We start from the raw sequence: 27,972 nt of genomic DNA, 5'->3' as shown, positions 1-27,972 counted from the left end.
AAGACTCATCCAGAAGGTAATGAAGACTTTTATTTTATTACTGTTTTTGTTTGTTGTTTGTTTTGTGCTTTCATGACCAGTAAGGTTTATGGGATATACTTGGTCAAAGAGGCAAGAAAATGGGATCTTGCATCTGGCTTTGCAGAAGTGCTTCATTACTGTTGTGAGTTGTCCTTGTTTCCTTTGGAACCTGGCTCACACAAGCCAGGATCCGTATCTTAGACATCTCTTCTTGCCTCAGAATGACAGGGAATGGAAGAAGCAGGAGAATCTGAAGGCCTGTGTACTCTTTCCATCGCAAGTCCGTGAAACAAAGAAGGAAAGAAATCTACCAGGAGAGCAGGATAACAGTCAACGCACCAGACTTATTGTCTAAATACTACTCCAGAGCAAGAGACAGATACTATCTCAGTCTTTGATTGATATGAAGCCAATCTGTGTGCCAAAGTTAGTGCCATCACGAAAGTGAGAATAAAATTTTTCAGGATGGCATGCAGTACAGAATGTGATATTTTGGTTCTGGTCTGTGACAGAATCATCTTGGATGTTCTCTGGAAGAATCCCACCACTCTCAAGAAGAATCCTTTATAAAAGACAAACAGAAAACAGTAATTTTTGTACATCTTCACATTCCTATCATTCAGACAGCACCTCAAGTACCAATTGAACTAATTGTGCCAATATTGTAGTTGGGACTTTTACTTTTTTTTTTCTCCCAATATTAGATTAAAATATTGCTTTTCTGCAACCATTAAAACACATAATTTGAGCATTTTTTTAATATTCCAGAAACCAGTATAACAATAAAATAATAGCTGAAACCCAGCAAAGGTGAGCAGATACCTTTGATTTGAAGGTATCATTTGTTGATCTGCACATTACTTAGAGAGCACTTTAAGACGGTGAGGACCCTCACCATAGTACTGCTGGGTAATACTCTATTTTGATAATTAGTGTGGAATTAACACTACAGGTTCTTTTGCTGTCATCTCTAGTTCAGCACAAAAAAAAAAAGTGCATATTATGGAAATGCGCTCAGTAGACTTACCGTGTGGCTCTTCTAATATCAATATATGGAGTTGCAGAGTCAAAGTGTCTCACACACTTTGGATCAATTCTGTGAAACTCTTTAGCTGATTCGTGAGGAAGTTTATAGCAGCAAGGTCCTACAGAAGGGCCCAGGACCACGAGGATGTCTTTCACGTTACAGCCATATTCAGATACCATCGCATTTACTGTGGCCATAGAAACTCCTAACAACGTGCCTTTCCATCCTGTGAGAAATAAGAGGTTGAAAAAAATGTATGTTTTCTCTTTAATTTTATAATAACTAAAAGCACGTTATTATTCAAAGTATAAATGAATAGATACAGCAATTCTTTATATTAAAAAACAACACATCAACAACTGTCATGATTTTATATGGTGATATGATACGATGATGTGGTATGATTATGCTATCATCATTTTGTGGAGTTGTAGAGAGGAGAGTTTGGATTAGGATTCCTGAATTCCTTTTTCCATGTGTCCCAATTTTGGCAGCTAGAACACATTACCGCTCCTCTGATCTTGGAACATTTCAGTGAGAATACGTCGTAATAGAAATATGTTAGAGTGAGAAACATATTTTTATAACACGCTAAAAATGTTTTTACTGTTATTATAGAAGAAAAAAAAAAAGAAGGCTCAAGTCTCTAGCCTTACACTTTACACTTTGGCATTGTTCAGAACAAGTAGAAGAAAGTTCTGCCTTGAGTTCTTGTATCTCCTTTTGAGTCCTAGGAGGTCTTTGCATTGCACAGGGAGTGTCTCATTCTGATGGATAGCATATCCTAATAACTTTTCTCCTGTTTTTCAACATCCAAAGACTGACATGACCTTATACCTAATTGTCTGGATTTGTATGCATAGCAACACGTGTTCAAGTTAAACACAATTTGAGTGGGGCTGGCAAGGAAGGAAAGGATTTAGGCAAGAAAAACTATAAGATAACTGGAAACCTTGCAAGGAATGTGATCTGGGAATGAGGGCCATAACTTGGGAGGTAGAATGTGGGAGTTCAGACTGGAGATGGGAGGTATGCTTGGAGAAGGCAGCAGTGTGGGCTGGGCACAGTATGGTGAGTCAGGGAAGGCAGAACAAGATAAATGAAGAGGCAGCAAGGAAAGAAGCATATACAGATTGAAATATTTTACAGCTATGAGGTTTGATGTAAAACAGTGTAAAACTTCAAACCCATAAAACTTTCAAGAGTGGATAAAATTATTTCCATCCCTTCTCCCCCTTAAAAACCACAATATTCCTCTCTCTCACAGACAGCCATGGTAGAATTCTTGTTCCGCTTAATTTCTCTAACTTAAGCTTACTAGGTTAGAGAAACCTAGAGAAAAAAACAACTTTATTGAAGGAAAATTAAAGTTTTGATTCCCTTATGAAAATTCACAAATATAAAAGTGTGTATATGAAGGTGTGTACTAGCATCAAAGCTGAGGAGAAACTCGTAGCCATGCATTCTCTCTGACCTCATAAATACTTTTTTTCTTTTAATAAAACATCCCCAAAAGTAAAATTTCACTATGGTATACATATTCTAGCCTAACAGCTGGGACATACACTTCAGACACTTCCCCAGGTTGTCCTAACCATCCCTTACCATCCCTACTTCAGTTTTCTCGTTGTTTGGGTCAACTAAATATTTCTTCTGATTCAGAATGATTTGGGGTTCGCTCTGGTTTTGAGGACATTTTTTACATATTAAGTTTGATGGGGCAAAGAAAGGATTTATTTGGTTTTGGCTACCAGCTCAGAAAAATAAATGTATAAATGCATAAATTATTATTATTGTAGCTATAAAATCAACCAATTTCATAGCTTGGGAAACAAATTATTCCCAATGCTAGCTTTTTTTTGCTTTTTTTTTTTTTTTCTTTTTTTTTCCCCCCCAAGAGATACAGGCTTAAAAAGCAAAGGACTAAATAGTTACATAATCTTTCATTTATTCATTTTATTTATGCGCCTTCAGTTGCTAATTTTTAATTCTTTGTCCAAAGTTCCCTTAACAGGGGTCTTCTAGTTATTTTGATTTCTGTGATTTAAAATTCCTACCAGAATGAGCAGCACCGCAGGCTTTTCTGACAGGATCAGCAAACAGTACAGGTATGCAATCGGCTCCTGGAGCTGCTATTGTAACACCTTTCTGATCCGTAACTATTCCATCATAGCTGTCAGGCTCTGTCTTTCCCATAATACACACAGCATTAGCATGATCGGTCTGTCAAAACAAAACCAGAATGTGCATAGTGATGAGACAGTAAAAAAACATTCTGACTAATGTATTTTTTTTCATGAAACACTCGATTCTGCACCAACTGTTCTGCATGGAAATCAGGCACTCCCCTGTTTAAATGACATGCAGATGTATCAGTAGAAAGACACCAAAGAAGTGTTGTTGTTTGTTTCCTTTTAAGAGAAACTGTGCTGATCATTTATCTGACTATTCTACCCTGTGGTAAGTCAAATGTTAGAATATACTTGGAAGAAACAGTGCTGCTTCTCCATATTGCACCAAATGGCTGATAGTTTGGATGGCTGTTCCCACAGATAAACTGCCAGAGTAAATGTTTTAATTGCCCTGCCTTTCACAAGTTCTCCCTGAGAAAGATAAGAATAATGCCTACAGTTTTAGCCAGTGATGCATGAAGGAAGATTTGATCAGTTTATGTAAATCTAGTGTTTGATAAGGTACCTTGACTCTGTGAAAAGTCTCTGGGTTAAATCCTGCAGCATTAGCCAGCCTGCGGAGATTTTCTTTAACAACAACTTGTGGGTCCCTCCTCCTAGAACTACTGAAGAGATTGCAGGAGCTTAGAGCTGGTATGTAGGAGATCCCACCTGTCCTTGTGGTGAATCCATGGAGGAAGATATCATCTGACAAGGCAAAAAGACAACAAACAATTGCTTTTAACAAAAGACCAGTCCAAATATTACGTGGCTTTATACTGAAGATAACTGGAATTGGTCAAACAAGTTGAGTGCTGCTTTACCTCTTACTTAAATCTGACATTTAAACTGAAGAATTCTAAGTTTCCTTCTTGCTCATAATCATAATCCTCTGTGGTCTAGATAGAGGGGTTTGAGTGAGATGGAGTCCTGGCAGATACTGCCTGTCTTTTTATAGAGCTGTAGTGCAAACCCTACAAAAAAGCCAACTCACGGAGGAAAAGAAGAGTCGATTTCTAAAGCAACATTCCAAGGTTGCATCTCCCAGGCTTTTCTGGCAAATGAAGTATTAGTTCTCAAGACTTCACACAATCTCAAACATCTTTTTGAAGTACACTGAGAGGATCAAGAACTAGCGTTTTTGAAAAATCTTCTGTGTTTACAGTGTAGAGACTTTATTGTGGTCTTGTGCACCAAATGGAATCACTGCGGGTTTGTTTTTTTTGGTAGGGGCGAGGGTTCTGCATGGCAAAGCTGAACAAAGAGACTCTTAGAACTGCTTTTTGCTATCTTAATAGCTGACAAGCTCAGTGACATAATCAGAGTTGAGATTCAGAATATCTTTTATGCAGTGTGATCAAAAGTCACAGACAAAAACTTGAAGGACAACGAAGGCAGATGGCTTTAGGTAACTAGAGTGCCTTTTAGGTTCTGGGTCATTTCAGACATTTTTGGGGAAAAACAGTTCCAAATTTTTGCAGTAGGAAACCTCTCAGCTTCCCTCTCAATCAAGAGACCCCACAATTACACTAATTGACAGACATACTGCAGTAAACTGGGTCATTCCATGGCAGGGACACTGAGACATAAGTCTGATTAACCAGGAGCACATAAGGCTGAAGACTGGGGCAAACTCCCGTCCTGTCTTTTCAGAACATGATGGTAACTCCCAGAGCGTGTAATCCCCAGACAGAGTGGAACAGATTTTACTGCCTGCAATAATGCTCTCACTAAACCTAGGTTTCTCCTTCCACTGATCATGCCCCAGGTCCGGAACAGACTTGCAGGTCTTTTACTCTATCTCCCTTGACACTTTCCCTACTACAGACATTATTACAGCACCATATGGAGATATTTGCTGCCTGAAGACATTTCCAAATCCTACCCATTTTGAAATCCCCTTGAAGAAATATGCTTGCGAACAGTCTACATAAAATCTATTAGCTGCTGTCCACTTTACCTGGGATCAGGGAAGATTTGAGGATGGTGAGCTCCCCTTTCAGACTCGGCAGGCTTTCCAAGTACATCTGAATCTCACTTTGGATGAGCGCCACGTCCTGTGTGGAAAGTGTTTGCCCTTCACTCTGAGGTTCAGTTGTCTGTAGGTTATTACAATCAGATGCCACCTGTAAATCCTCAAATTCGAACTGGTAGACGGGAGTAAAGAGATGGTCTATATATACTTTCATTAATTCTTTCCTTAAGGTAGGGAGAATAATTTTAATGGTGCTTATGTCCTTTTCATCAAGTCTTTGTTTGATGGTGTACAACGCAGCAGCTGTAGTCAGAGCACGTACCACCTCAAGTCTTTTCTTCAGACTCTGGAAATCTCTCAGAGCTGGAAGCAAGGAATCTTGCTCACCCTTCCATTCACTGCCCTGCACTTGGCAGCACATGACATAAACAAATGGAGCAGGGATGGAAGAGCACTTCTCAATAGTTTCCAGAGTGTTACATAGCAGTCCTTGGATGTTGTTCTGCAAGACGGCTGGTAGGCTGAACAGATCAATCAGTATTGCTTCCACCATAGTCTAGGCAATTTAAAGATTCCTACAAATAGCCAAAGAAAAAAAAAAAAAAAAAGCCAAGATGACACCATTAGTCCAAACACACAGAGTTATGTTATTAAAGCAATGTATTTAGTGATGTTGTGTAGATAAGGTGACATAGCTATAATTATTGTCTTAGGATTTCCTCCCCTGCATTAAAAGAAAATGCAAAAAAGTACTGCAGCAAAAGAAAATTACAGAAAATGCGAAATATTTTACATTTATTTAAATTTCCGTACCACCACACCTACCTCAGTTTTATCCCAGATCAGAGATGAGAAAAGGTTAGTCCCTGATACTAGATTTATTGATTCAAATACCCCACATCAACATAACGATCTTCTTGGCCTCTGAGTGCTTGGACCTCCTGTAAGGCTAATCAGACATGGAGGTTTTCATGCTATCAGCTTGCTGGGACTGGAGGATTTTCTAGAACAATTTTTTTTTGAGGCATTTCACACACGTATCGCTGAGTTGGAGCTCATATCTGATACCCTTCCTGGCAGTATGGGTGCTGGGCTCTGAGCACAGCCACAACTTTCCCACTGACCTCCGCAAGATTTTTTACACTTCTCCCTTTTGCATAACCGAAAATATCAATTTGCTCATTTCTGGCTTCTACATTGAGGGGTACATGTTAGGCAGAGTTCTTCTTCTCAGGACACACAGGAACTCAGCACAGGATACCGAAACTTCACCTAGTAACATAAGAAATACACACAACCAAATGAAAACAATAAAACACTGTGCACAGCCTCTCGTTTGTTTCTTCACTATGCTAGCTGCAGTCTTTGCTCTGAAATCAAGTTGCACTGAGATTATTCAAAACTATCCTGTAGTTCACGGCTTGTCTTGTGGCTCATGGTGTACTTTCATTTTTTCTGTGTTGTTTTTTCACCCCCCCTCTCTTCTGGGCTTCCTGTCTGCTTTGGAAACCTGCCTATCTCTTTCTTCCTTTTTCTGCTATGAGAGCATATTTTACATATTCCCTTAGAAGCATCTTATTTTATTTTCTCTGTCCTTGATAATTTTTCACTGTTTCCAGTGAAAGCCTCCAGAGGTATGGATCAAAACACTGGATCCCTTTTCTTTGGGAACCTTGAGCAGATGGCTGTTTCATGACTAAGCACTGTGCTTTATCTGGGACGAATGTGACTCAGCTTTATCACCAGTGGGAAGACTTCATAATTATTTAGATTATTCCTTAATACTGCCATTTCTCTGCACAGGAATGAATTGTGCATGAGCACAAATTAATACCTGATCAGAGACCCTTGTTTTATTGGACTGTTTATTCAGAGGAGGTTTTACAGAATACATTCTCTATTTTCTTCATTGTTCTTTCCTCCAGACTGGAAGAAAAACAATCCTGACTGAAAATGATGTTTTCCTTTGTGTGACTTGAACACTTACAAAGATTAATTAGCAACTATCAAAACAGGTGAACGGAAAGCATCAAAATGTGACAGCAGATAAAAGCATCTGCCAAGGAATTTATGACTCTTGATTTTGCTCAGGGTGTTATTTGCACACAACTGATAACAGATTTTAGAGAAAACAGCTTGCAAGGGAAACAGCGTTGAAACAGACTCATATCAAACATCATGACTTGGGAAATCCAGAGATTTCTTTCCTTACCCTGACTCTCTCTGTGGGAGGTCAGTAAGAATATGACAAGTCCCAACCTAACTATAGCTAAATGCCTCAGCAAAGATAGTACAACAGTGGGGTGTAGTGGAAAAACAGATTATTGCTCCACTTCAGATACGTCAACAGAGGAAAGTAAGTGGAATTCATTGTTGTCCTCACATTTCCCCATGAGAATACCACCAAAGAAAGGGTGGAAGGAAAGTGTTTGCTGAGGGAGAGGTAGCTGCCTGCATTGTTATTAAGCTGTCTATGCATTGCAAAAAGTCCACAGAAGCAATTATTGAGATGTACACACAAGAACAATGGGGCTGAGTCACCCTCATATCCTTCCAGTTTTGCATCACAGAGTTCTAGTGAGGTCAGTGGTGTCAGAAGTAAATTTGCTTAGACTCGTAATACAAATTCATGACTGCTTTCTAAGTCCCCCAAACAAAACCCTTCTCAAAATATGGGCTTGCCAAGCAAATCAACGCTTTGACTTATTAGAAATGCATTCATGGTTATTCAGGTTTTAAGCAACACGCTCTAGGTTCCGTGTTAAATGGAAATTCACATTGCACATAACTGCATCAGAGAGCATTAAGTGCTCTAATAAAGGAGTTGTGCGTTCCAGTACACAGTGTAAGACAAATACTTGCACAAACTTGAAGCCAAGGCCACCTGTCAGCCATTCCACTCACTCTCTGAAACTCTGTCTGCAGAAAAATTTGGAGAGTACTAAGATTCTCTAGCACAGGCTTCAAGAAAATAAAATCAAAGAAAATGAGAGATGACGAGAAGAGAGGAGAGGTAAGGAGAAGATCAAGAGTGAAAAGGAGAAATGCAAAGTGAACATAGAAAAGAAACTATGAAAGACGTAATGAAAAAAGAAACTATGAAAGACGTGAGAAGTCAGAAAACCCAGAGGTCCAGTTCTGAAAATTCTCTGTCAGTCTAGACAAGATTGCTGGCAATTTCCTGCATCTGTGAGTCCTACAGATCATCTTATCGTACAGAAACACAGAGAACTGACATTGTTCTGGGAAAATAGAACAGGAAAGAAATATTTAACACCATGCCAGAGAGAGATGCCCAGAGAAAACATTAAAGCAGTCCAAATCAACAGGGATAAGAGCACACTTGCAATAAAACTTCAACAACAAAGCAAAACAAACAAACAAACAAAAAAACTTTAAAAACCTCTTAACTTGGATTAAAATAAAACATTACGCCTCTCTTAACTTAAGGGTATTTAGGAAAGGTGGAAGAAACAGAAATCAGCACTTAAAATTAAAAAATTGAAGTACACACAGTTTTTATAAGTAAAGTCGAGTTTAAAACACAGAAATTACTTACAACAGGCAGTCAATCCTTTTAACTTCTTGCAAGATATCATCTGCTATAAACACACATTGCCAGCTTTATATATGTATCTCACTTCTCACCGTCAGTCTTGCGGCTGATTTGTACAAGATGGAAATTCCTATTCTAGGTAAGATTGGAGTGGGAACCTGTATTTCTTCTTTGTGATGAGACCCTGCTTTGTTGCTGTCACTATCCCCAGGAAATAACAAACTGTACTGAAAGGCATCACCGTGATTAAGGACTAAACCCGGAAGCAGCATTAACCCTGCCATGTAACTTACTGCTGTCATCACGCGTGCCAGTGCATTTGCTTTGCACAATCTCAGATTCAGAGACATATGGCACACCAAAGCAGAACAAGAATACAAAGAAGTTAAGGGGAAACTTGTGCAGACCAAAAGTTTCCTTTTCTGAGGGATCTATAAGGCAAGGCATGCATACTGGCATATTCCAGTGAAGGATTTAGCAGTCAGGCAAGAAAAAGCACAGTCAGAAAGGCTCCGATAGAGGTTAAGAGATGCCAGTCTTCACTGCCACTGCCTGAAATGAGGAAGGAAACTTCTCTTTGGAGCAGTGAGAAATTTTGCAGCGCTTGGTAAAAAAAAGCCAGTGTTTTGACAGGGCAATTCAACAGTCAGAAGGCAAGTTGGGGAACGTGGAATTTGTATCAGGGTTTGTCCAAGAATCATATGATAATAAATACATTTTCTCAGCCTTGCTAAAATCATTGTCATAGCAATGATAAGTATATGACAACTGAAGAAACAGACACGAAAAATTAAAATATTTTTTCCATGAACAGAGGAATCTGTAAAGTCGAATTTCCTACAAATTGCTCTTCTATGACTCCTACCCCTCCTTTCCCTTCAAACTGAAATACACCTACATTTCTGCCAGGTCCAGGAAACACCTCTGGAGTCCCCTGCCATTTCCCTTCTTGTTTTGTCTTCCAGCATACGCTGGGCAAAGGGATGAGAGCTGAACTCTTCTAGCATTCAGTCCCAAAGGGGACTGATGTGGGTATCTTATCCTTCCTCTTCTGCCCAGCGGAGGAAGTTTACATGAAGTACATTTTCAATTTTCATGAAGTTTGCAGAAAGCAGTTATCTTTGAGGCTTTCAGCCCACTGTCAAATGTGACTGAACTAGGGCATGGCATTAAAAATTAACAGCAGGGGCTCGACAAAGAGAGACCAACAAAGCAATTTTCTTTCCTTTAATCAGACTAAGGAAGAAAAAAAAAAGACTTCCAGGGATTATTTTCAGTACAGAGTGCTGTAAAGGGATAAAGAAAAGGTCTGAAAATTGTCAGGATACAAAACAATACTGAAAATGTCAAACTAGGATTACTTCTCCAGCTGGTGTATTATACTGAGTTTCTGCCATCTCATAAAAGGGATGAAATAAACCCACCATATGCAGAGTCAAGCTGTTAAATTAAAAAAAATGTGGAATTTAATGTTAAAATTATTTAGCCTGGAATTGTGAGGAATATGTGTGTAGGCAAGATGGGTCCATGACTGCACATTAAGACTAGAGGGAATGGCCTCAAGTTGTGCCAGGGGAGGTTGAGGTTGGAAATGAGGAGACATTTCTTCTCAGAAAGAGCAGTCAGGCACTGGGACGGGTTGCCCAGGGAGGCGGTGGAGTCACCGTCCCTGGGGGTGTTTAAGCGAAGGTTGGACATGGTGCTTAGGCACATGGTTTAGTGGGTGACATTGGTGGTAGGGGATGGTTGGACCAGATGATCTTGGAGTTTTTTTCCAACGTTTATGATTCTTTTTATTTATTTTTATTTTTTTTTGGAACTCAACAGCACTCAAAAACTTAGGTCCTCTGCAGTGCATATCGAACACTAACAAATTATGACAGAAAACACAGTTTAATACAACGCCACTCGCTAACTCTGGGGACATAAAAGCGCCGAAGAGCTATATAAACGTGCCCCAGCCGCGGGACAAGCCAGGCCGCCCTTCCCCTCTCAGCCCTACGGCGCAGCCCCCACCCCATTTCTGACAGGCTGCGTCGTTCCCCACGCTTCACCTCCGTCTCCTGCCAGGCACGGCCGCCCTCCCCCCGTCCCCTAGCGCTCTTTGGAAGCCGGCAATGGCCGCCTCCCCTCACACCGCCTTCCTCCCGGAGGTTCCCCGTCCGCCCCCAAGCGCCTGAGGCCGCGCCGCCCCACGGCCCCATGCCCGGCGCTCCGCGGCGGTTTGGGCGGGAAGAGGCGGGGGCGGCCATTACAGCCTCCCTGTGGGGGCCGGAGTGTGTAGGGCGGCCGCCTGGCTCCGTTCCCCTTCCTGCGATTTTTGGGTGTTTGGGGCTCTGTGCCACAAGGGGAAGGGCTCCTCCTTGCTGAGGGGTGTGAGGGTGCTGGGGGAGCACGATAGAGGGGAGAAGTGAGGGATGGCCGCACGACAGTAGCAACAGCCCTAAATACGAAATGATAAAGGTGGTTTCCTGGCCAAGCATACCACCTTGCAGACGCAGTTCATCTGTGTGCCATCTAATACGCTGAAGGTGCACTTTGTGTCAAGTCACATTTGCATGTTTTCAACACAGTTTAGTTCCACTTTCTATTACAGTACAGATTTTCTTCATTAATTTGTGATATCTGAAGTGATACCAAGATGGTACTAAATGTTTTCTAGTCATTGGGGTTTCTTTGTAGTGATACTGGTTTGTGGTTTCCAGTGTGACAGCTTTCTCCATTTATTTTCTGTCATAAATTAAGGATAGTTTAATAGTTAATACACAACTGCAGTATGGTAACTGCAATAATGTAAGCATTCAGGCTAAATATGAAGATATGCTCTAAATTGCATTTAAGATGACTGCAGTAACATGCTCTATGTGACCCTGCTTGAGCAGAGGAGTTGGACTAGATGGTCTCTGGAAATCCCTTCCAACCTCAACCATTCTGTGATTCTGTATTTCTGTGATTTAAAAAAAATAAGGACCTGTTCTTTGGAGAAGCCAGAAGAATATTGCAATATTTTATTTAATAAAACTGGAAGATAGAGTTCTAATTCTCAGTCATCATCTTTGAGCATCTGCCCATTGGTAACCTCTTCTTGGTAATAAAAAATGAACAAAACCAAATTGAGTGTATATGATTATGTACATATAGCTAAACAAAATTTAACATAAGGAAGTCCTTAGTATTGTATCCTTACGTCAATAGTTACCAATTAAACAGAATGTTGATAACACAATTCGCTTCTCTTTTATGTCTTTGTAGGTCAACTCTTGTATAAAATGGCCAAGCAGAATTATCAATCACTAACTGAAGTGGTAAAACAAGTTGCAGAGCAGCAGCATTTACAGTCATCAGAGATAGAAAAAAACAAAGCAGTTCTTTTCCAATTACAGGTAATAAGCTTTCTTTAGAGGAGTTTAATTCATTTAATTTATTCATTCAATTTATTCATATTCCTGTGAACAAGATAAGGTGATTGTACATTTTTTTCTGAGTGTTTGCATTTAAGTGTAAGGCAGCTATTCTATTCCTCTGTGTGGTATTTAGGCCTTGCTGAAACTGCATGTGCATCATTATTTGGAAGGTTGCTCCTTAGCTAAGACTTCATTAGAGTAAGTTTTAGCAGAAGTTTTTATTTATTATTATTTTGAGAAAAAATGCTGAAATAGCCACAACATTAAATAATCAAAATAAAGTTAGAGCTTTTTGCATTAAAAAAAAAAAGATTTTGAAAGCATCCCTTTTATCAGGTTTTCCAAAACTATCTTTTTTTCTTAGCATACAGAATGCTTTTTTTTTTTTCAGAATATTTTTTCTCTGCATGTTTAGCGGATGTCCATTTTTATTTTATTTTTATTTTTAATTATTTTGTAAAACATTAGATATGTGTAGTATTCCTGAAAACTAAGTAATCATTTCTGTTACAATCTCTCACAGAATTTGTTAAGCCTTCAATTGTCATTTAAACTTTGAGACCAAATGTTTGTCAAGAGACATACATTTAAGTATGAGGAAAACCACAACAGTGTTCAGACATTTTTGAGCATGAGAGAATGCAAAAGGAAATCCTATTATAACATCTGCAAATAGCTCTACAACTGAAATAACTGAGATTTGAAATTTTGCACGAAGGTATCTTATCTGAAGGAGCAGTGAAGACTTCTATTGGTTAGGAAGGTGTAATAACTGGCCACACCTTGCAAGAAGATTTCTTCTAATAATATACTGTAATATATATACCTAATAATATTTCTGTAACATACTATGACGATGTTGTAACAATTAACTTATGATCAAGCAATTAAGAGTTTCAGTTTTCAAAAACGCACAGAACTTTACAGTCCTAGATAATTAATTTAGCTAATTTCTTTTCTTCCTCTCCAACACCTTTCTTTTTCTTAAAAAAAAAACCACTATCATCACCACCACCACCAAAAAAAACCACACAAATGTTAGGAAATTCCATACAAACATTATTGTTAGCAGAATAACTAAATTAAGTAGTTAGGAACTGAATGCAGAACCGCTTGTTCACCTTCCAGTCTATTCCCATGTGTATGTGTCACAGTAGACATGTAAGACTGTAATTTCCTTTCCAAAATCGAAGATCTTTTCCATTAAGATCTTTTGTCCCCAGTAAATGGTGGCAGAGATACTGATCCTGCTAAAACTGTAACCCAGGATTTCCAAATTAAAAGTTATGCAGAAACATTTTGTTCTTAACAGTTGATAATGCCTTATTCTGTTCAAAGCATTGAATAGGATACTTCATAGCACATATAATGCTTCCATTAGAGAAAAGACAATAGGCAGCATAAATCACAGTGCAAATTCTCTCACTTAATACACAATAGTTGGCTGTTACTTAGGGTGGGATTCATCACAGCAAACTTGCATCACCTACAAATCAGATGTTAAACCCATATTAGTCATCTAGGCTACCTCTGTAGTCAACAAAGAGAGACAAACATTTCTGAGGCAGCGATTCAGCCCTCCCATCTTATGATGGCACGAAGTACTGCTTCCTGGAGCTGTTTGCTTCTCATCAGTGAGAAGATGTAGAGGCCTTTGTAGGACTAGGTGCCTATTTCTTAGAGGTTTAAAAATAGCTGGGATTAATCTTAATCTCAAATTTCCAGTGATGAAGACAGGATAAAGACTTCAGTAGAACAGGCTAGTTAGGCTCCATCACCCATCCATGTGTTTCTGTGTGTGTGTGTAAGTGTGGGTTTGGTACCATGTGGTTTTAGTCTGATTTGGGCTAAAAGAGATTCTGTCTCTAAATAAACTTTAAGATTGGATTTGATCCATCAAGTACTATGTATCTTGTAAATATGGGGAAGTCAAGGTAATTTGAATAATACTTCATTTCATATTTTAGACTCAATCTAAGGCGAGAAGTCTAAGTTATTCCTCCATTATGTCTCTAAGGTGATGATTTTAGGAAATAAACTTTAATTCAAACCCCATTAAGAAAGTGAAGTTTCTGTTAAAGAAATATAAATTACATTGCTTAACTAGATACCTGGCATCCTCTCAAATAAAAATACTCTTAACTGAATGCTGAAATATTTTACAGGCTAAGTTTCAGGAACTAGAAAAAGAAATGAATTCTATCCTGTTAGAAACAAAAACAACAGAAAGGGAAATATATCTGCAAGACGATGCCATAGAAGTGACAAAGTATCACTGCGAAAACCTTGAGGCCCAAGTCAGAGCCCTCTATTCTGAAAATATGAAGCTGAGGTTTGATGCAGAAACAATACACGAAGAGTATGAGATGACATTTGCAAGAAATAGCGAATATCGGGAAAAAATAAAGGCTCATAAAAATCTCTTTTGGGAGATGGAAAGTAAAATGCCAGTTATGATTGAGCTTGCTAAAAAGAAAGCCATCGTTACAGAGCTGAGGACAAAGAAAGAGCAGTTAATGCGTGATCTCAAGAATCCAGAAGGCTCTGTTATAAAACAAGTGCAGGTACCATACTTCCTCTTTGATTGATTCCCTTTTGTGTGAAATAATTTTGGCATAGTTTAATATGATTATTTTGTCTAATAAGTTTACATCCACGATGAATTGACTAGGGGAATAGAGATTCATTTAAAAGGATAGATTAATTGAAGAAATTAAGACATCAGTCTGCAGTAAAAAAATCATCAGCCCCAGTTACATGTATATTATTTTAAAGTGTTCATTTTATGACATTGAATGAACTCAGCTAAGAAAAAAATTACAGGGTTGTAAATTAAAGTTTATCATTGCCAAGTGATTTGTGGGATTATGTGGGTTGTTGGATAAAGTTACATGTACACTTTTCAGCATTCATTTTTCAGCAATGGAATATAGCCATGTTTTTATACTTTTTATCCAAGAGCGTAATACTCATTTAACTTTGTTGTCAGGTAATGAACTACAGCTGAGCTGTTTGCCAGCGGGAGGTAGGTTTGATAAGGTGATAAAAAGGAGGAGGCAGAAAGCATTAATTTGTTTGGTGTTTCAGTCTAACACTGTTTTTTGTTAGAGCCTAGTTGCAAGACTTATTAAAAGCTAAAATGTTGGAAGTCCTCACCACAAAATTTTGCGAATATGTGAGCAAACATGTATGAATTTGAAATGAAGTCACAAATTGCCGCTGTGATGCAACTTGTGTTATTGAAAATGTGGTGTTACTTTATTCAAGTATAATGATGAAAACTTTGTTGTACAGGCAACTTTTAAAATCTCAATAAATGAAGACTGTGATCATTGTATTTGCCTGTGAGAAAGAAAACTATCTCAAATATTACAGTAAATATTCACAGATTTTGCATTAAATTAAATTTAAAACAAAATTATAAGCACCCAAATGAATTCAGATTCCTGTGTTGTTACAGTTGTTTGTATATTTTAGAGCAAGAGAGTATCTTTTAAAGTGTATAAAACCATATTATTAAGTATTTTAATAATCAATTTTAATTATGATTCTTAAATTATTAATTTAATTCCTAACGATTATTTTAATGTGCAACTGTGTAATAGATATTTATCTCACCTTTATTAATAAAGTAAGACTATTAAAAGGTGACAGTTGTAATAAGATGAGCAGATGTATTTCACAACCTTTTAAACAAGGGGATTTCTCTATCTTAAACCCGCAGGAAGAAATTACACTTTTAAAAAAGGAGATCACATCAGTGAAAGAGTTCATCAATAAAAAAACAGATTTGCTGGAAGAAGAAAAAAAAATGCATGCTAAGCTTAGAAAAGAAATTGAGGTGAGTCGTTTCAATAAGATATAATTGCAGTTCTCTGATAAAAGGTGGATAGTGCAGGTGAAGTTTGGAGTACTTTATACAGAGTACTTTATACAGGGTTGCTGGCCATACATTATTCAAGTACATATGGTGACCGTGCTGTCTTAAGTTTTTGGTATTGCTAGTCTTTCTAAAGTTCAGAATTTAATTGTTATTGTGAGATGAAGTTATGAACATTTTTTCTAAAGTCTCCTAAGAAGGAGTTCAGCTTTTAACTTTTGGAATGAAGTTCTGAAAAGAAAGATGTCACTGAATGGTAGTAAAGTAAGATGTCTGTTTTGTTATTTCTGTAATACTTTTGAAATATTTTAAATCTCACTACTGACTTGATTATTCATGACTTTTCTCATGGTTCCTGATACCACATTAATGTGAGAATCAATTGCACCAAGAAAATGGTTTTCCAATGAATCTCTCTAATTTAAGTTGACGTTAAATTAAGGATAACAGAGCAGCTAATATGTAGCTGACAAGATAAAATTCTGATAAATAGTTAAACACTTCTCTTTTTAGGTAATTGAACTGTATTTTATGTTTTGTTCCGTACTAAAATACTTTGCATGTCTGCAAGGGCTTTAGTTTGGAACTTTCACATCATTTATCTTGTTAATTCAAATAAATTCCACAAAATGTAATGATAAAAGCCTGATAATATAAAGATTAACAGAACTGGGGTTAGCTCTATTGCCACTGTGAAATGCAGGAGGAAAAAAGAATTATCATTTGTGTTATGGGAAATGGCAGAGAATTTTTAAACTGAAGAGCAAAGCACAGCCACTTTAGTCTCTGCTATTCAGCGTCTGAAAAATAATTTATTACCAAGGCAACAGCTTCCTAATAAGGTTCTCTAAATCCGTGCTGAAATTAGGCAGCCTAAAAATAATGTTCTGTTCTGTTATCAGAACCAATTAAATAGTGAAGGTTAATGTATTTTTTCAGTTGTTTGGATTATAAGATCTTTCTGTCTCAGAATGAAGCAGGATTAAAAATCAAATGTTTCAGGGTATTGTTTTCTATTAAGAGTTCTCTAGAAAATAGTCCAACTTTCAATGTATAAACTAACAATGGACAAGCAGAAACATTAATACCCAGCAGCCCTCAGCACAAGCCAGGAAAGAATACTTAGTGCAAGCATGTGAATAAAGGGAGATATTGGAGACATGGATGAAGATCCACTAAGCTGCAAGGTTGGAATTCGGCTCAAGTACACCTAAAAGTGGTTGGCTGAATGTAAGTGACTACACAAGTCAGACAGTTCCCATTATAATCAACGAAGGCGTAGTCAGTCCAGCTGATAAAGAGATCAGTTCAGTTGACCAAATGTAGGTGCTCATGGCACCTACAGCTGAGCCACATAATCTAGTCTTTCTGGACTTTTATAGTATGTATAACACTATAGGTTTCGAATGATCAAACCAGGAATGTAGACATGTAGGGTAGGTCACACGTACACCTCGAAAGACAGTTGTCAGTCTACAAACTGACCCCACCTTGAGGTGTCAGAGTTTGTCATAGTACTTTTTTTTACATCTTGTATAGATTGTGAGCTTCTAGCAGTGCTTGGGCCAAGAGTAACTGGCCTCCTCTCATTAATTTGCAGAGAGTATCTGTGGTCCCAGGTTTCTGAGCCTTCAGATAAAGGAAATCATTATGTCTGATTAATAAGTTTGTTGTTGCTGTAGAATTTCTGGAGCCTTGATTCAGCAACGATTTTAAGCACTCGTCAAAGTTTGCCCCTATACAGCCCTATACTTAAATGCCTACAGAATTCCTATTGAAGCATCATTAATGGCTAGAGGTAGTACTCAAGCTGAATGGACTGAACTCCCACTTTGCCTAAGTGTTATCTCAGGTTTCCCACAAAGATTTCCCTACCTACACACATTGTCCATGAATGTGATTTGGAATGCCTTTCTAAAGCAGACATTCTGAATCATTTAAAAGATGACTTTTGGAAATTAAAAATAAATTATGGAAGAAACATCTTTCTGCAAGGAAATTTGTCCCTTAAGTTTCCTTTCTTCCAAGGAAAGTCTGTGCTCTGACATGGCTAATTCGTATGCCATACACTTAGTTTATAACAGGGATGCTTCCCCTGTTTATAACAGGGGTACCAGTGAACTTCTAAGTAGCCTGTAGGCCATGTCTCATTCTCTTTCCTGAATGACTGCCCCAATACCTATCTCTTAAAAAGCCTAGCCAATTCCCAGGTTTGGATAGGGAAAGGTCAATAGATGAGGGTGATTACCTCTGTAGAGATGAGGCTTCAGTCATAGTAACTGCTACAAGACACCCACAAATAATAGAAAATAGGTTGTTATATTAATTAATTAGAAAAGAAAAGCTCTAAAAAATGTCTATTCTCCTGCTGCCCTCTTTTCCCGACATCATTGTGCAGCTTTATTGTTCTTAACAGATGTTTGTCCATCCTATTAAAGGACTCCAGTGGTGGAGATTCAACAGGTACCCAGACAATGTATTTTCTAATGATTAACTTACATGTACACGATGCCAAATAAAAGAGCGAAGTCCCCTTCTCTGGTTTTCACTAAGCATATGAGTGTTCCTTGTCTTCGTGGTTCCAGACAGTTCCCAGTAAAGAAGTTAGAGACACATTTCTAAGAAGAGTGGATAATATTGGTCATAAATGTTTCAAAGCTGTGTGACACAGTCCTGGTAATGTTCAGATCTGGCAAGCACTCATTGGGATGACCGAATGACTGTATCCCTAGAAAAGTTGTGAAGGATTATAGTAGAGAGCCAAGAAACCCATCACCAGTAAAACAGGGCAGTGTAATTAATGAAACAAAAGTGAAGAAGTTACTTAGTTATATGTGAAATTTAAGCAATGAGACTCACAGAAGTCACTGGCAATGTAACTCCATTGCGGCTCTATGCCATCATGTGTGGATTTAATAAAATGTAATAATGTTTCAACAAGTAGACACAAGAAGAGTTAAATACTACCACTCAAATGTCATTCAAATTAGGATGAGGCCAATTTTTCCGTAAGTGAATAGGCAGTATTTACATTTTTATTACAATAAATGTCTCACATTTTTACACTTCAGAATGCAAATCTCCAAAGGTTTGCCTTGCTGCAGCAATACTTCTCAAAACAATGCAGCATTGAGGGCAAAATTGGTATGGTAGTGCATTGTTACAGTTTTGCCTTACTAAGCAAAAAATACCTTTCTGAGTGCATTGCAACAGTGAAGGTGCTACTACAGCTGTTTAGGTTACCTCGTTTGTATTCTAACTTATACCCAAGCACAGTTGTCAAAGAATGAAAATTTCATCCTTTCTCACTCTGGAACCTGAAATGTTTCACATTCAAAGTCTTGCCACAGCTGTAAGATGCTCACTTATGAATCTGTGGGAGGGGTTTACTTTGTTAAACATCTACAAACCAGGTATCCACACTGAACTGGTCACTTAAGCTCTTAGTGGGAAACAGCCTTTTTTTCTTTCTTTTTTTTTTTTTCCTTTTCTTTTTTTTTTTTTTTTTCTGGGAGAAAGAGGCATGACTGATATTGTTCTAAAGCAGATAACTGATACTGTCCTAAAGCAGATAACTGCAATAAATCAGATGAGTGGCTTCTTAGATGTTTCTGTGTTTCTTCAGTATCTATAAAGTCATCATGGCATGACACAGTCAAATGTCAGAAGCTACACGTACACAGAGTTAGGTGAAGTGAACCCACCTCTGTAAATACTCTCTTACTTGAAAGAACGTTTGATGTGTATTTTATTCTTTTTTATCAGGTACAGAATAAAAGATACGATGCTATTCTAAAGCGTTTGCATTGCCAACTGAACAAACTCCATTCAAATAAAAGACAATGGCATTGGAACATTCAGCAGATGGAGAAAAAGGCAGCAGAACTAAGAAAGTGTCTCAGAGTAGTGGAGTTGTAGAGTAACCATAACCTAATGAAGCTACAATGGTGTACAACAATGTGGGTAATACTTTCCAGACAAATTAGGTTGTTTTTTGTTTGTTTGTTAGTTTTCTTTTCTTGTGGGAATGCTACAACAGTAAAGTAGCCCAATATCTATCTATCTATCTATCTATCTATCTATCTATTTATTAATTTTTTCTCACTTTAACTATGTGGCCCAAACTAAGCAGAGCTCAATCTGTAATGCTTTGGAATAACGTTTTTTTCTTCCTGTGGCCAGAGGCTGTTCAGGAGAAGAATATCAGTGTTATCAATAATTATATGTTATCAGTATTTTCAGGTGTTTACAAAGTATGTGCCAATTTTATTTTAAAACTCATTTAAAGTCAACCAAATAACATTTGAGGAGCTCTTTTTTATTTGATTAGATCTCTGAAGATTGAGATCTACTTTTCTTTTCCTACAGAAAAAAATAGTATCAGCATATATTTGCGTTCTTGGGATATCAAGGCTCTGATGGCCTATATTTTGCTGAGCAGGGAACTTATATAGATGATATTACAGCCTGTTTGCCCTACGTCTGCCAGAATGTCCTTGTGTGGGGTACAAGGTGGACATAGGCTTTCCTGCTATAAAAGGCTTGGGAACAAGTATATTCAGATGTGGGTTACAAACAGGCTGGTTTCAACTGGACAAACATATGTCTCCCAAGTAGTTAATAAGGAGGAATGAATAGGTGAAGAGCTTTTAAAAGCTCCAGACAGCTTTTAAAATGGAATTCGCCATCTAGAGACAGTAATGCATTGCAGATCATTGATTTTAGAGGAACTGACAGAGTAGAGGATCTTAACTAACTAATACTAGTCATCTAACACCTAAGTGCTGAATATTAGGTGAGATTATTCTCAACATAAATGACCACATATTAAAAGCTCTTGTTAAAATAGTGAGTAGTGGATATTTTTCTTTGCCTTGTTTTTAGTATGTGCTTGGCATTTGAGGAATTTACAGTACTTTGTCTGTTCTTACACTTATGGTAATAGTTCTGTCTGGTTGAAACCTGTAACATTTATTTGTTCTGTGAGTGTAGTTAGCTTTTAATTTGAGGTATTGTCTTACATAATTTAAATTTATCTTTACAACTGAATAGAAAATGAAGATTTTAGTGAACTGTTTACTATTAAAACTGTTAAACTGCTTATATGTTGTCAGTGTAGGAAAGCAAATATTAAAATGAAATACCAATATTAATTTATTTTGGATATTCGTATATTCATATATACTTACATTTTCCTGTGTATTTTACTTAATATAAAGAGATTTTAAGCAACACACTCACTCATGTAGACTCTCTCACAACTTTAACTGTTAGACTCTCAGGTTAGTTTTGCGTGGTCTTCTTCCTTCTTGACTTTATCAAACAAATTACTATTGCCATCCTGATAATCTCTCCAGAAAGGTTTGCTGCCTACCTGGGGCCCGCATTCATGATATTACGAAGAGGCTACCAGGCTTGGTGAGGCCCGAAGTCTACCACCCATTCCTATTCTTACATGTAGGGTCAAATGAGGCTGCAATAAGGAGGCTCCAAAATACCAAAAGGGACTTTATGTCCCTCAGAAAGATGTTGAAGGGATCATGAGTGCAAGTTTATGTTCTCCTCTGTCTTCCCAGTTGGAAACTGGGACCCAAGAAGAAGGATACAAATGGATCAAGTGAACTATTAGCTGCATGGCTGGTGCCGTGCTCAAAGTCTTGGGTTCTGTGATCTCAGATGCACTTCTTAGAGATCGGCCATACTGACACTGGATGGGGCACACCTGACCAGGTAGGGCAAGAGGGTTCTGGGCAGCAAGGTGGCTGAGTGTATTAGCAGAGCTTTAAACTAGGTGCGGTGAGGGAAGGAGATGTACCTCCAAGTGATGGAGGTGAACCTGGGAGCATTATCACTTTAGGAAACAACAGGGAAACACTTGTAAACTGTCCCAAAGCAATTAGGAAGGGTTCCTCTGAAAAGGTGATGAGACTGATAGCCCAGCTGAAGTGCCTCCACACCAACGCACACAGAATGGGACACAAACAGGAGGTGCTGGAAACCACAGTGCTGTCAAGATGACTCAATTAGAAAGCTATGACTAGATTGCTATCATGGAAATATGGTGGGATGAATCACACAACTGGAACAGTGGAATAGAGGGCTATAAGCTTTTCAGAAGAGATAGGCGGGGAAGGAGGGGCAAGGGTGTTGCCTTCTATGTTAGGGAATGGATTGATTGCAATGAGATGCCTCTGACAAGCAGCCACGGATAGGTCGAGAACTTGTGGGTAAAAGTTAAGGACTGGACCAATAAAGGACACCGTGTGGTTGGGGTCTACCACAGGCTGTCTGATCTGTTGATGAGGCCTTCTAGCTTCAGCTACAAGAAGCATCATGCTCGCATGCTCTCACCCTGATGGGGGACTTCAATCACCTGGGTGTGAGCTGGGGAAGCCCCACAGCAGGCTGTGAGCAATCCAGGAGACTCCCGGAGTGCATTGAGGATAACTTCCTGATCCAGGTATGAGACAACCCAACCGCAGGAGAAGTGTTACAGAACCTGGTGCACCGGTGCAGAAGAACTCATTAAAGAGGTAAAGACTGGAGGCAGTCTGGGCTGCAGTGAGCATGTCCTGGCTGAGGGTCAGGACCCTGAACTTCCGAAGAGCGACCGTTCAGCTGTTTAAAGACCTAGTGGATGGGATACCCTGGAACACTTGTCCTTAGGGACAAAGGAGCTGACCAGAGCTGGCAGCTCTTGAAGGATGCTTTCCTTAGAGCACAGGAAGTCTCCCTCCCCCTGTGTAAGAAAACGGGCAGGGAGGGCAGGCAGCCGGGATGGCTGAGCAAGGACCTGCTGGTCAGACTGAGGCGCAAGAAGGAAATGCACAGGCAGGGGAAGCAGGGACACGTGGCCTGGGAAGAGCATAGGGATGCTGTCCAGGTGTGCAGGATTGGGGGCAGGAAAGCCAAGGCATGGATGGAACTGAGCTGGGGAAGTGATGCAAAGAATGACAGGAAAGGATTCTCTCAGTACATTGGCCAGAAAAGAAGGGACAAGGTGAGTGTGCCCCCTCTGATGGGTGAGAGGGGAGAACTGGTAACAACAGACATGGAGAAAGCTGAGGTACTCAGCAACCTCTTGGCCTCAGTCTTCACTGCCAGTCAGGTTTTCCACGTCTTGAGTCCCGGAACCTCTGGGCGAGGTTTGGCTGGGGGAGCAAAGTCCCTCCCACTGCAAGCAAAGAGCAGCTTTGAGACCACCTGATGGAACTGAACAAGTACAAGTCTGTGGGGCCCAACGCTGTACATCCCAGGGTCCTGAAGGAATGGGCTGATGGAGTTGGCCTCTTTCCATCCTATTTGAAAAGTCCTGGCAGTCAGGTGAAGTTCCTGGTGACTGGAAAAAGGGAAATATCACTCCCATTTTTAAAAAGGGTCAAAAGGAGGATCCAGGGAACTGCAGACCTGTGAGCCTCACCTCGGTGCCTGGGAAGATCATGGAACATTTCCTCCTGGAAGCAATGTTAAGACACATGCAGGGCAAGGAGGGGATATGAGACAACCAGTATGGCTTCACCAAGGACAAATCGCATCTGACTAATCTGGTGGCCTTCTATGGTGGAGTGGCTGCACCAGCTGACAAGGGAGGACCGACCAATGTCATCTACCTGGACTTCTGTAAGGCCTTTGACATAGTCCCACATGACATCCTGATCTCCACATTGGAGAGAGATGATTTGGAGGGTGGACCATTGAGTGGGTAAGGAGTTGGCTTGAAGGCTGCACCCAGAGAGTGGTGGCCAATGCCTACATGTCCAGGCGGAGACCAGTGACGAGGTGTTCAAGACCAGGCTGGATGAGGCCCTGGGCAACCTGATCTAGTGGGTGGCATCCCTGCCCATGGCAGGGGGGCTGGAAGGGACTAGGTAATCTGTAAGGTCCCTTCCAACCCAGGCCATTCTATGATTTTATGAAGCAGGCTACTTTCCTTAACACAATACTGTAGAAATAAAACCATCAATATCCTATGCTATAGTAACAGTAATGTGATAGGAATAATATGATTGGTTAAAACTTTTTAATCTGATTTATTTTAAACGAAGACAAAGATAGACATTTGAAAATTTACCCCTGATCTTAGTTACCTTTCTGTTCTGATGTGACTCAGACATTCATTGCTTGTAAGTCCATCCAGAAAGCACCAACAGAACTTTGTCTGGTCATGTATGCTGCACATTACTGAAACAATAAAAACTGTCTTCCCTATACACAGCAAAACAGCTAACGTTTGATTCATGCACATCTTCCAGAAAGGGCTCTAGATGAAAATTTTGAGAATTTACTGCCTTTTTGTTAGTTTCAGTGATTAACTGTTCTTTTTGTTTATTTGTTTAGTATCATTTCAAATTTGAATTTATTCAGCCATGCAGTGAAGTAAGTGTACTTTATAGCAGGTAGTTTCTCTCCATTAAATGATTAAAAAAAAGAAAAATCACTGTCTGCTTGCTGAATTAAATCGATCAAGCCTGTCAAAGTTATTGCCTGTCAAATCTGGATGAGAGCTTTATCTTAATGTATCTCCTCCAAAAAGGTACAATGTCCAAAATTTTCACCCAGGGTATTAAGGCGACATGCCCTTACATATGCCTTTTATAACATACATTGTCCTGCTTTCACAGATAGTTTCTAATTATTTCTGTACCAGGACAACCAATACATGAAGATATATTTCTTAGCAGCTACACAAAGTAAATTAAACAGAATTTACTTTGATGCTTACTATTGTGTTAACATGGTTATAATGTCACAGTTTGACCTTGTACTTTTCTACCAGTTTAAAACAACTCTAGACAACAATCCAAACCTTCTAACTTAACGAAAATATCACACCTTATTTTTCTTTTTGACCAAGAAAAATTTTCATTATTATTTCTCTGGGTAATAGGCAGTTTCTCTGTATCAACACACTTTCAACACATTTCACTAATATCAAAATAAATAACTTAGTAAATAACTTAGGCATACATTTTAACTGTTGTTTTTTGTTGTTGTATTTTTTTTAACCTGTTCTCAGTAAATTTCAGTATCTCACTGAAACTTCCATGCTTATTTGCGCATCTTTTTAACTGGTTTAGAATCATTTAACAAAGGTGAACACATGAAGTGTATGTAATATTCCTGTTAGCTCTATGCAGAGGAGAGGTTTCCTTCTCCTACATAGACTTTACTATCATCCAAAGCCTAAAGTTTCTAATACACCTTTTGACTCTGTTCTTCCCAAGAAAGCTCATGCTCTTATTTACTGGGGTGCTTAATATTTTTAAGGTACCTCAGCTATCAAATGTGTTTCTCAATTTTCTTGCCACAAAATATAGATAAAATTCAAGCATTTTATTTTGCTGTGTATGTCTATGCTATGTACAACCGTTCTCTCATTTTTGTGTCATTAACAAATTATACTGGAACTAAATTATCTTCTATTCCATATCAAATGAAAATACTAGTATTGGTCCTAATAAATATATCTGCAGAGTGCTAGTATGAATACCCCCTTATATGTTGGAGCTTCTTTGACAATTGTTTGTGGGGACGTGTTAGTCAGTCCTTAATCCATTTTACTTACGCTTTTCCAACCACAAAGAGTATGAACTCTTAAATACAAAAGTTGTGTAGTATGAAGGCCACCATCTTCCAGAAAGTCTGTTCCATCTCTGAAGTAATTTATTAGGGGATATAAGCTCCAACTGTTATTGTCGTCCCATATCACCATCACATTAAATGCCAGTTGAGGGCTCTTATCCCACATAAACATGCTATTTGTGTGTTTAATTCAACTACCTGGACACCTAAGCAAATTTCATTTCTCATCTTTGAAGCTTTGTTGTCTATCTTCACCAAACTTGTACAAGTTTAGTCATGAATACAGCTGAAATCTACATCTGGTTGTTTAGTGTGCTAAGAATAAGTTTTTACAGGATGAAATGCATTTGGCACACTTCTGATTAAACAGAACTTTGTATCGCACAGTATTTACAGATTTCCCCATGTACAGCATTCCAAATTTAGAGTTGTAACAAATTAAGAGTTTAACAGATAGATAATAAAAATCAGCAAGGCATAAACATTTTACTAGTGAATTCTGCTTCACCAGGAGAAAACTCATCAAGGAAAAAAAATCAACAGAAACAGAGAAATAAAAATTACTGTCTTCTCTAAACTATCAGCATTCTATACAAGATATGAAAAAGGAAGTATATGCAGCTTTCTACAAGTGTCTAATTCTAGCGAATCCTGGAAGCCTGTTGAGGCAGATTTTTCTTGGTACAGTGACGTTGAGCAGTAGTAGCTTGATCTCAGGGCATTTTTTTCCCCTTAACGAGCAAACACAGACAGTAGGAGAATGATTTATGATTTTCAGGGAATAGCTCAGTGAATGCACTTTGTGCTCTTTACATAAGGCTCTCCCAGCTCCCAGCGCAGAAGCATGCCGCCAAACCCATATCAATCATTTCTGAGGATGGGTGTGGGGCTAAGACAGGAACTTTGGGCTTTGGCGCTCTGCAGGCAAAAGGAAGAGGAGTGACTGCCCACTCTGAAGGGCAAAACAAACAGCAAGCAGCAACAAACATGTTAATAAGAGTGTGGGAAAACTTACCAAGCGATGAGTCCTACCTGCCACTTAGCAAAAGTTTGAGGAAACTGTTGATCGATTCCAACGATATAACGTAAACAAGTAGGAAAATATCACGGAAACTCCACACTCAACAGGGAAATAATGCAGCCTTCTTTTTTTTGATCATGTCACATGATGCAGGAATGTGTATGGATGGGTGCTAAAGGGAAGGATTTCCCCATGTTGTAAGCTGACACTCCACATGAAACCGTTTCACGTGACCCAGCAACAACCTCTGATGCTGAAGCAGAGGAAGTGTATTAGAAAATATGAAAAGTATCTGCTAAGATCATCAAGTTCCCATCAAGGATACATCCAGTAAACAACAGAAAAGGGAAGGTGGGCTGGAGATAGACACCAATGTTATGTTGCTTTGCCTCTGGTGCAGAATTTACTTTGGTCATCAAAACAGAGGACACATTTTCAGAGAGCAATGTGCATGAGGCTGTGACAGTATGTAATGCCTGCTCTTCTGCGGTGGTTCATATGTGAAGCTTCAGAGGAAGAATTGTGGCTGCACCATACATCAATGTGAGAGTGAAAAAATCTTTCAGAACTCTTACCCAGTTTTCTGAAATGTATGGATATATCTTTATCAAAGTAATTATTTGATCCTTCATTAAAAGGATCATATTTGCAGCTGCAGCATGTAGCTCTGAGTCATGTTGAGGCAGTGACTTCTTGAGGAATTCCAAGCAGCGCTGAAATAGTTCTCTTTTAATTGTCTACTTTGCAGGAGGCAGAAAGTTTTTCAGAGGCACTGCAACAAACTTCCCCAGAAATGTGGATGTAGCGAAAACAGTTCACTGCCCACTTGGAAATACTAAGCTCAATTCTTTCACTTTGCTTTTTTCTAGCATTTAGAGGAAGCAACACGTAGCAACCTATCAAAATGAAAAAAAAAAAAAAAACCAAACAACAAACAAACAACAAAAAAAAACAAACGAGAAACTATAAAGGACAAAGCAAGATCAACAAGCAAAATTTCTACCCTCCCTAGCCCCTCCAAGAAGGATACTTCCACTGCGTATTCCACAATCTGGAGGAAAGAAGGAAATAACAGAGGAGACAGTTTTATCGTGTCACTAAATATACTTCTAGTTGAAAACGGGTTGTTAAAATAATGAGCAAAGGACAGTGCTCTGTGTTGAACAGGGGGGTTTCCCATGTTAGGAAATTACATGAGTGCTTCTACATTCTATAACGTCTTTTTATTTAACATAGTCTAGCTTTACATATTTCAGTAAAATCTCTAAATCTTTCCAAGAGAAGCAAGCTTCTTAATCTCTCTTTTTATTTAGATATCATATACCACATATTCAG

At 38.7% G+C, this 27,972-nt stretch overlaps 2 protein-coding genes across 7 annotated transcripts; one reads left to right on the top strand and one right to left on the bottom strand.

Annotated features, from left to right (window-relative positions):
• Positions 1-74: 74 nt before the first annotated feature.
• LACC1 (laccase domain containing 1) lies at positions 75-26,824 on the bottom strand. 6 transcript variants are annotated; one of them, XM_040541587.1, is made up of 7 exons: positions 8,754-9,037; positions 6,020-6,466; positions 5,180-5,769; positions 3,746-3,927; positions 3,106-3,271; positions 1,049-1,274; positions 75-583 (listed from the first exon to the last, which is right to left on the bottom strand). In XM_040541587.1, the coding sequence occupies exons 3-7, from the start codon at positions 5,745-5,747 to the stop codon at positions 409-411; spliced, it is 1,317 nt and encodes a 438-aa protein (XP_040397521.1). In that variant the 5' UTR covers positions 5,748-5,769; positions 6,020-6,466; positions 8,754-9,037; the 3' UTR covers positions 75-408. The 6 variants fall into 6 exon arrangements, with proteins under 6 accessions (XP_040397521.1, XP_040397543.1, XP_040397536.1 ...); XM_040541609.1 differs by lacking the exons at positions 6,020-6,466; positions 8,754-9,037 and adding an exon at positions 26,649-26,824; XM_040541602.1 differs by lacking the exons at positions 6,020-6,466; positions 8,754-9,037 and adding an exon at positions 26,632-26,823.
• Positions 8,871-21,177, top strand: CCDC122 (coiled-coil domain containing 122). Its single transcript, XM_040568877.1, has 5 exons — positions 8,871-8,889; positions 12,003-12,133; positions 14,320-14,718; positions 15,879-15,995; positions 19,800-21,177. The coding sequence occupies exons 1-5, from the start codon at positions 8,871-8,873 to the stop codon at positions 19,950-19,952; spliced, it is 819 nt and encodes a 272-aa protein (XP_040424811.1). The 3' UTR covers positions 19,953-21,177.
• Positions 26,825-27,972: the final 1,148 nt, after the last annotated feature.

Source organism: Cygnus olor, chromosome 1, assembly GCF_009769625.2.
Source record: "Cygnus olor isolate bCygOlo1 chromosome 1, bCygOlo1.pri.v2, whole genome shotgun sequence".
Lineage (NCBI taxonomy): Eukaryota > Metazoa > Chordata > Aves > Anseriformes > Anatidae > Cygnus > Cygnus olor.
Note: the sequence above shows the minus strand (reverse complement) of the source record. Positions and strands in the feature narration are given on the sequence as shown.

Coding starts and splice junctions, on each gene's coding strand:
- LACC1 (XM_040541609.1), bottom strand. CDS start 5,747: ATGGTGGAAGCAATACTGATTGATCTGTTCAGCCTACCAGCCGTCTTG. Junction 3,272..3,745: donor AGACTTTTCACAGAGTCAAG/GTACCTTATCAA, acceptor TTGTTTTGACAG/ACCGATCATGCTAATGCTGT. Junction 584..1,048: donor GATATTAGAAGAGCCACACG/GTAAGTCTACTG, acceptor TCTTTTATAAAG/GATTCTTCTTGAGAGTGGTG.
- CCDC122 (XM_040568877.1), top strand. Junction 14,719..15,878: donor CTGTTATAAAACAAGTGCAG/GTACCATACTTC, acceptor TTAAACCCGCAG/GAAGAAATTACACTTTTAAA. Junction 15,996..19,799: donor AGCTTAGAAAAGAAATTGAG/GTGAGTCGTTTC, acceptor CTTTTTTATCAG/GTACAGAATAAAAGATACGA.